Source organism: Galeopterus variegatus, unplaced genomic scaffold, assembly GCF_000696425.1.
Source record: "Galeopterus variegatus unplaced genomic scaffold, G_variegatus-3.0.2 Scaffold3876, whole genome shotgun sequence".
In the NCBI taxonomy this organism is placed as follows: domain Eukaryota; kingdom Metazoa; phylum Chordata; class Mammalia; order Dermoptera; family Cynocephalidae; genus Galeopterus; species Galeopterus variegatus.
Genome location: NW_007729987.1, coordinates 85501 through 94963, shown reverse-complemented (window position 1 = coordinate 94963; position 9463 = coordinate 85501). Strand labels below are relative to the sequence as shown.

At 41.2% G+C, this 9463-nt stretch overlaps 1 protein-coding gene across 1 annotated transcript in view; it reads left to right on the top strand.

The window, feature by feature from the left end:
* Nucleotides 1-218: 218 nt before the first annotated feature.
* The window catches only part of MSH2 (mutS homolog 2), a 79978-nt gene continuing 70733 nt past the window's right edge, over nt 219-9463 (top strand). Inside the window, exons 1-2 of the mRNA XM_008586202.1 lie at nt 219-472; nt 7084-7238. Of these exons, the coding sequence (XP_008584424.1) occupies nt 262-472; nt 7084-7238 (366 nt within the window). The 5' untranslated portion in view covers nt 219-261. The remainder of the gene's footprint in view (nt 473-7083; nt 7239-9463) is intronic.

Below are 9463 nucleotides of genomic sequence, written 5' to 3'. Positions count from 1 at the left end.
AGGATGTCTGTCTGCGGGTGGGCCCGCGACCTAACATGCGCAGTAGGCAGAATCCCTAGCATGCGCGGGAAGCTGGGCCGCGTCTGTTTATGATTGGCTGCCCTGGCGGACTCCCACCCACTGGAAGGCAACGCTGGACGCCGATTGGGTGTGTCCGCAGAGGCCGACACCGCCCGGGGGGCGAGGGAGGGGAGGCGGGAAACAGCGTAGCGGGAGCTGGGTCGCGCGGTTCCCTCAGCTAGGCGGTGGAGAGGTTTCGAAATGGCGGTGCAGCCGAAGGAAACGCTGCAGCTGGAGGGCGCGGCCGAAGCCGGCTTCGTGCGCTTCTTCCAGGGCATGCCGGAGAAGCCGACCACCACGGTGCGCCTCTTCGACCGGGGCGACTTCTACACGGCGCACGGCGAGGACGCGCTGCTGGCCGCCCGGGAGGTGTTCAAGACCCAGGGGGTGGTCAAGTACATGGGGCCGCCAGGTGAGGGCGGGCACGGCGCGGGCTCGGGGGCCCCGGGAGTCCCGAGGGCCTGCTGCGCGGCTCCGGTCCCTCCTCAGGAAGTGGGCGGCGGGCAGCCCTCCCTGCGCGGAGCCCGGGGGCGGGGGCGTCGGTACCTCTTGGGAATTCTGCTTCCACCAGCCCCCGCTGCGCCGTGAAGGGACGGCCCCTCAGCCCTGAAATCCGTGCCTCTCCGGCTGCCTTGCCCCGGGTCTCAACTCGTAACTGGCACTCGTGGAGTGTGCGCGTCGTGCCTGCCGCGTTAATGCATTGTTTTGTTTTCATTTCTCAGTCGCGAAGGTCTCGCCTTGGCCCTGTAGATGTCCATCCCTCATTACAGACGCCGCTGAATCTCTTGTATTAGAAACGGCAGCCCAGGAGTGAAATTTAGAATAGAGAGGGTGTGGGAGAGTCCTGTGTTGACCACGTAATTTTGTCCACGCGACCCTCCGTTTATACCGCCGGTCCAGTCCAGGGTTCCCATACTATCGAGGGGCAGTATGGACGAGGGGTCAGGACCACGCACTCTGGAGCCGGGCTGCTTGGATTCAAGTCGCAGCTCCTCCACTCACTAGCCTTGTGACCTTGTGCTAGTCGTGGAAGCTGTTTGCTTCAGCTCAGCATTCAGTGTCCTCTGTCACCCGGGCCCGTCTGTCCAGCGTCATCTCTCTCTGCAAAGCTGCAAACTTCTCAGCCCGTGTGGGCTAGATAATTCATGTTGATCTCTTTCTTCCCTAGCTCCGTTGCTTTTTCAGTTATGATAATGGAAAGAGCATTATAGGGGAGTAAAGAGTTGCTGCCACGTGCAAATGGGATGTTACTGACAAAAAATGTTTTTCATTCATTAGATAGAAGTTTCCTGTCAGGCAGGGTTATGGACACTAGATGAAAAAGCAGAGCCTCCGTCTTCATGGAGCTCATTGTAGTGGAAAAGCAAGGCAGAACTAATTAGAATTTAAGGTGAAGATCCTTGGAGGTGAGCTCCATAACAAGTTGGTCAAGAGGCATAGAGGCAGGAACATCAAAGACTGTAGACGTCAGAAGAGGAATTACATGAGATCCTAAATTCCACTTGAATCTTGGAGGACCAGAAGCTTGCTGGAGGAGAGGGCCTGAAACGAGGTAGCTTGGTATTGAAAATGATAGATGAGGAGGTTGGCTCAGATAGGTGGGGTCAGATGATGAAAGGCTTTTTTTTTTTTTTTTTTTTTGACGGCTGGCTGGTACAGGGGACAGAAGGCTTTTTCTGTTGTGCTGAGGAAAGAGAAGTCCGAGGACTATTAAGTAAACGTTGAGTGGTGTCATTTTGGCTATAGTCTGGAGGATCCGCTGTTGGGGTTGGGCGGAATAGTAGAGGTATGAGACCAGCCAGAGATAGTTACCGGTGGCTTCATAGTTAATGGTGGTCTAAGGTGCTTTCCAATTTAAAGTGATTATATGAATCCTGTTATTAAAGGCACATAGCTCTCTTTATCTTTGTATACAGTTTAGAATAGTTTTAGCATTTAAAGTGATGTAAAAAGTTCTAAACATACTTGTTTACATTTGTATAATTTGGGTTACTGATTTTTCAAAGCATCTATTAATCTAATACTTTTATTTTTCTATCTTAGATTATGAAAGCAATAATGGATGCTAAGTGTTACATCTGTTTTATTGGGAACAAAATTCAGTATGAACATTTAGGACTCATTGTAGCATAGATTTTTAAAAAACATAATGGTCCTTTTGTTGCCCTTGAAGATTAAAATATGGGTGTTTACCAGGGGCATTTCTAAGAATAACCTGAACAGTCACCTTATTTAAATCATTAAAGGTGATTAAAGGTGAATTTAACTTTTCAAAGAGGTTAGCAAGGAAATGTGAGTTGCTCCCAAGGATCGATTCCTTACATTAGAGACTTATGCCAAAGGCACATTTTAAGTAAAGGATTCTCTTAATATATTTATTTGGGTATTAAGAGTTTGAAAAAGATGGGTAATTTGTTATTAAAACTGAAATAACTGAAAAAGAGAGGGACTCAAAAACAAAAAAAGATACCATGGTTCCCAAAAGCTGGTGAACTGTCCAAGGTGAAATGTAACTAAGGGTTTTTTATAATGCATATTGATGTAAGATTTCCAATATTTCTTGGGAGGAATTTTTCATTTTAATGTTATGCCATGTGGATAAAGGGTTACCAAAACCTTTACCTTTGCTGCCCCGTTCCCCTGGAAACCTGGTAAGGTTAAGAATATTAGCTATGTTTCTAGGCAGCAATGCTTATTGCAAAAATGACCCCAGGTTGGTCAATTACATCTGGACCCCAGGAACTATCACTACCCGATAAAGGATCCCATACTTTGGGCTCTCTGAATGTGATGTCTCTAATAACTGGCATGTCACTTGTGGGGCTCCTGGAAGCTGTGCTTAGGGAGTGGTACAGGAGATACTGGCTCCTGGGTGTATGAGGCTTCTAAACCAAAGTGGCCAGTTGCACTACCAATGTGAATTCTCCTTTGATCTGAACTGTCCTGGGAGAAGGGCTTTGTGGACTGCTGTGCAGACTGTTGCTTATGTGTGCTGAGGGGAATGCGTGATGCTGCCCAGCTGGCAAGTGATTTCTCTAAATAGATTGATGTCATGTGTATGATGATCTTCTGAGTCCAAATGCTTAGTTGAAACTGGTAGGTGTTGCATGTACTAGGTTTTTTTGGCATTAGAATAATCATTTTGTCAAATGTTTTTTAAAAATTCCCTTACCTGGCAAATTAAAATGTTGGTAACCCTGATTTATATCCAACTTTTTGTTTTTGAAATATTGCTGGTCTGTGAAATCCAAATACCTGAGAACCATTGTTATTCTGGATTTGAGTTTAAAACAGGCAAAGATTATAAATTACAGTGCTGGCAAGAGTATGGTGAGATAATATTCTTATATACTACTGGAAGAGGTACTGATTCTCTGGAAACAACTTGGTAGTATAATCCTTAAAAGTCTTTGTAGATATATAAAGAATTCCTACAATTCAGTATAAAGAAAAGGTATTTTCTTAAAATATTTAGTCTTTTTTTTACCAGCAAAATATCGAATATTTAAATATTTGATAAAAGAGGGCCGGCCTGTGGCTCACTTGGTAGAGTGTGGTGCTGACAACACCAAGTCAAGGATATGAATATAAAAATAGCAAAAGTAATTTGTATATATGCTGTTAGAAGTCAGTGTAGTGGCTGCCATTGCTGGGAAAGGGGTAAATGACTGGGAAAGGGGTAAATGACTGGGAAGGGGCACAGGAAGAGATGGTGTCTTTCTGGATGGGTTGTGGGTGCTGCTTTCAAGAGTGTGTTCAGTCTCAATTCTTTGGGCTGTACGTTTATGGTATGTGCACTTTGCTGTTTGTATATTATGCCTCAATAAAAAGTTACGAACAAAGCTCATAACCTTTTATCAATAGTTCCACATCTAGGAATTTGTCTTAAGGAAATAATCCACGCTTAGGAATGCTTGTCATGTCATTATTTGTAATAGAATTACTTACGGTCTAAACAAACAGAGGGATGTAGAGATATCTGTGCTCCTATGTTCATTGCAGCAGTATTCACAATAGCCAAGATATGGAAACAACCTGTATCATCCCACACAATCTCCCTTGCCCTAGGCAGCCACTGATCTACTTTCTGTCTTTAGCTTTGCTTACATTGCACGGGTCATGTAGATAGAATCATGCAATATGTGGTCTTTTGTGACTGGCTTCTTTTACTTAATGCTTCCAAGGTTCATTCCTTTTTATTGCCAAATGATATTCCATCGTATAGCTATCCCAATTTTGTTTATCCATTTGTCAGTTGATGAACATTTGGGGTATTTCTTGAACCTATACTTTTAATTTCATCTGTACCTATTTTTCTTGCTTACTGTGCCAGTGGAGAGATGTGTCTTTTGCTGTATTCTGGAGCCTGTTCCCTCTTCTCAGAGATGGCTTTCTGTTTGTTTTTCCTCTTGTTATTGAACTGAAGTCTGGCTGCCAGCTGCCAAACAGAAACAAACAACTCGAAAGTCAAGTGTTGGTGAAAAAAGAAGGCAGCTTTATTCAGGAATGCTGACAACCTGAAGGAGATGGCAGAATAAACCATCTCATATTTTCAAGCTGAGGGTTTTTATGGGGTAAGGAGCAGGAAGTGAAAAGCAGGAGAGAGGGGGATGTGAGCTGTGGGGGCTCCATGTAAGGGGCCAGGTGCAAAATCTTGCCAAGTCCCTGTCTGGTTTTTGTTCTCATCCTTGACATTATCTTAGGGTCCTGCAGGATTTTGATTTGCTTCAGGGTGAAATCAGCATAGCTTTATTGATGTCCTCCTTGATTGCTCAGGGTCTGGATAGTACTCAAGTCTGCAGCCCCAGGCAGATGGGAAAACATCTTTACATTTATGTAAATAATGTCATCATACTCCATAACTAAGGTTCAAAATACCAAATAACCATGGGAAAAGAGGGCTCTAGGAGAAATGCCTGCTAAGCTAGACTTTATGCTTGTGTTATATTCTGCCAGACAAGCGTATTCCTGTTTCTGGGATTCAGCCAGCAAGTTTGCCTTGCAAACTTCCTCTGAGGCTGAGGCCTGCTCCAGCCCTAGGTGAAAGGGTCAAATATGATCAAATATGGGGGGTCCTCTTGTTGCAGTTCCCCCCTTCTTATGTTCCTTCCTCAACCTTGGGAGGGTGTTTCAGTCTTGTTCACTCTTAACACCCTTCCTCTCTATCTGGTTCATCTCTGTCTGATTCATTCTTTTGGCTTTTAGATTTATTCACATCCTTTTAGCTACTTTTCTCTTAATCTTCAACACCTAGTGATATGTTACTATAATAAAGCCCTGCGAGTTGGGTTAGTACCTAACTCCAAATTATAGAGAAGGAATCTGAGTTACTGAAAAAGAAAGTTACTTAGCTTTTGCCTCTTTTTGTGTCAGAATTTGGCTTAGAAAGCATCTCCTCTTGGAAGCCTTTCTTTCTTAACTCTCATGTTAAGTTTGCCCAAATAGCTGCCACTCTTAGGTTTTTCTGCCCTAGGACCTTCTCACTACCCTAGAGATAGCATTTGCTGTACTCTTGCCTGCTTCTCAATGGATGGAAAGATCCTGGAAGGCAGGAAATGTGTCTTAACCCATCTTTTCCTCTAAACCCCAGCACCTGACACGGTTGTATGAAGGTGGGGATTCTTAAATTATTCTTGCAGAGAAGAATCTTATACCAACCTGAGGGTATTCCTTCTGCTATGCCCCAGGTGGAGGCTGGGTAGCACTCTCTTCTGGTTCTCATTTCACAGCAGGAGGTCAATCCTCCTTCCTAGCTAGTCTGACTTAAAGCATTTGGCCTAGCTCTTCAATAGGAACATAAAATAGCTACACTTCAGATGCTTGTCAGTAAGTATGACTTAAAATGCACTGCCACCCAATGCCTCACCAAAAATTTCTTTGAGAGAAATAGTATCTTTTGATTCGTAATGGGAGTGGGGGAGGCCTTGGGGGAATGGTGGAGGAGAATTGCCTCATTTATCTTTTCCCCCACACACTTACAAATCACTGTGGTTGTGAATTAGCATTCCTGTTGAATGTGTCAGTGAAAGGACAGAATCATTGCTCTGGGTCCTTCTACCCAGTAACAGGCAGATAATATTGATGTGCAAAGTAGACAGGTGTAAAAGTGGATCTGAGAATACTTGTTCACCTAGTTATAAGCGTTCAAAATCAAATGCTTTAAAACCCCTGTACCAGCCAAACAATTCTGCTGGCACATCCTACTGGACTGATTATTTAAGAGCTGTCCCAGAATTATGTCAGTCCAGCATTTTTTGTCCTCTCTCCAGAATTGTTTTTGCTGAGTTGGACTTTACATTTTGCTTTCTAAATTAAGGGATAATATGAAAAACAGTGTTTTTTGAGACGTATTTCTGTATGTACCAAAAGTTGCTAATGATATTCATAATGGCATTTATGAGTGTCTCTGGGACAAATTCCCCTTTGGTTTTGTATTGACTTTAGTTCATTGCTTTCCTTGAGGAAGGTTTTTTTTTTTTTTTTTTTTTTTTTTTGATGTTTCATCATGTGCAGAATTATAAAATGTGGAATTCAACTAGATATTCTGATACAGTAACCAGTCATTTTGGTTTGCCTGGGCCTGGAGAGGGGGGGGTGTTCCTCAGACATGGAACTTTCAGTAGTAAAACTGGGATAGTCTTGGGCAAACCAGGAGAAGTTGGTTACCTTATGTGTTAATGCAGAAGTGGTAAATAATTTAAATGGAGTCTGCCATTCTGCTCTGAGGTTCTGATCCCAAGTGAGTGCTAGTTGGTAGATGAAAGTTTGCTGCATCTGAGATAGGCCTTAGTTCCTGTGTCTGCCTCTGAAAATGTGAGTACAGGCCTTGTTGAATGGGATTCCAAAGTAAACATTTATAATTTTCATGCAACTTGCTTTCTAAATGCAGGCTAAAGAAACAGCAATCCATTGAATGAATGAATTACTGAGAACACTGTAGACTTGAGGAAACATTGCGTTAAGTGTTGAATACCATTTCCTCATCTGTAACATGTAGTTTTAGTTTTTGTTTTTGTTTTTTAGGAGCAAAGAATCTACAGAGCGTGGTGCTTAGTAAAATGAATTTTGAGTCTTTTGTAAAAGATCTTCTTCTGGTTCGTCAATACAGAGTTGAAGTTTATAAGAACAGAGCTGGAAATAAGGCATCCAAGGAGAATGATTGGTATTTGGCATTTAAGGTAATTATCTTCTTTTTTTATTTCCCTTATTTTGCTAAGAGTAGAAAAAACCAAAAATATGAAGAATTCAACTGTGTTTTAATATTTTAACCAGGTTTTGATAGTAAAATACTTTGAGAAACTTTAATTTAGTATGTGGGTTTTTTTTTGTTTTTGTTTTTGTTTTGTCTTTTTCCGTGTCCGGCAACGGATTGCAACCCTCAGTGTCGCCCCCGTACCTTTTTTTTTTTTTGTTTGTTTTGTTTTTGTCTTTTTCCGTGTCCGGCAACGGATTGCAACCCTCAGTGTCGCCCCCGTACCGGACCAGGACCGGCAACGGGATCGCAACCCTCGGTGTTGCCCCCGCGCCTCGCTCAGCCAGTGAGCGGGAACCGGTCTGTATGTGGGATCCGAACCCTCGGCGGTAGTATGTGGTTTTTAAAAATTACAGTTTAATAGCAATTTAGAAATTCAGTAGATCCTCATTATAAGATGAATTTGAATACTCTGAACTTTGTTAATGTTCCTAAAACATAACTGTAGATAATAAACTGGACACAAAGTTGAATACCAGTATTAAATGAGGATTTGATTTTACTGTTTTTGAAGCATATTAAACAAGTTTACATTATCCCAAATATCTCATTTATGCACATTTGTCACATGTTTTATCTTTGTATATACCTTTCTCTTCCGTTAGATTGTAAATTTATTTAAGCCTGGAACATTGTTAATGGTGATCATATTCCTTGGTTTGCCTGGGAAGGCACACTGATATGCATGCTTCTAATACCTTCAAGGATATAGTGCTATTGATTTTAGTTTTATTTATTTAATGGCTGTCTTTTTATTAGTCGATGAAGTTGGTTTTGTTTTTTCACACCCACAATACCTGTACAGAGTAAGTTCTCAATAAATACTGGAAAAATTAATGGTTAAAATGTTGGGAAGGTGAGATTTATTCTTGAAGGGGAATAAATGTGTGGTAAGGGGGAAAGTACTTTGGGATTGCAGTTAGCAGATTTCATTTCTCTTCTCCTTCTCTGTCCATAATGGGTAACCTTGGTAAATTCTCCTGTATCTGTTTCTCATAAGCAGTAAAATTAGAAGGTTTTAAAATCCTTTGAATTTTTTTATTGTGAGGATTAGTATAACATTTAAGCATTTGATGTTGGATCTGCTTCACATATACTATTCCATATTATTCCATATTCCCTCACCTACCACCCCCCTTGTAAATATGGACATTAACTGTAGATTATTTTATTAACTACCGCCTTTTAGGTCAGGGGAAAAATCTTAAGGAAGTTCAGGTCTAAAACCGATTTGTCTTTATTTTACTAGCTTGTTGATTCCATTGCAAAATATTAGTGATATTTGGAGCAGTTGGTCTCTGTGATTTCATTTTCATGTTCTTAATAGTATGTTCAGAGCAGGAAAGGACCTTAGATAGCATCTTCTTTTTTTTTTTTTTTTTTTTTTTTTNCTGCCAAGAGCCCAGTTTTATTAGTTACTGGTTTACTTCTGAGCTTTTTTTTTTTTTTTTTAAGGTGGGCTTAACCTGTTCATGTAAATCCAAAGAATATATGGGAAAGTATAATATTTATGTTTGCAATTGAATCAGTGCTCTTTTCATTTGAATATGAAATATAACTATTTTTTGTTGTTGGGTTTTTTTTTTTTTTTTGGTGGCTGGCCAGTACAGGGATCACAAACCAGATATCACTATTGCTCCATTTTAGTTTTGATCCAGGTTTTAATCAACAATCCATAGTTATAACTCCTTATAGGGATTCAGAATCATGAAAAGATAAGTGATTATTGTGATTATGTTGCTAAAGACATTTAAAGACTATTAATGGCTGCTGATTGCTTCGATTTGGCCATTACGGCTGTTACTGTACTCATTTGGAGAGCGGTTTGTGTCCTGTAATTATTTCATGTGTAATACCATGGTCTGTCAGTTACCCCAGAAATTCCTGATGTTAACAGTAACCTATTAGCTTCTGATTGGGTTGAAGTGTGTATGTAGTGTCACCCACTGACTTGATATAAGTCCAGTCAAAAGCAAAGAAACTTGACCCTTTAGTTAGCTTGTATAGTCTTAGAGAGAGATTTCTAAGCTTTTTGAAATACCGAAAATAGGTCAAGGACTCTTTATTTGGAAATCATTGATCTAGAACAATCTCTGCATTTTATAGAGAAGTATATTGATTTAGAGAGGTGACTTCCCAAGGTCAATATTT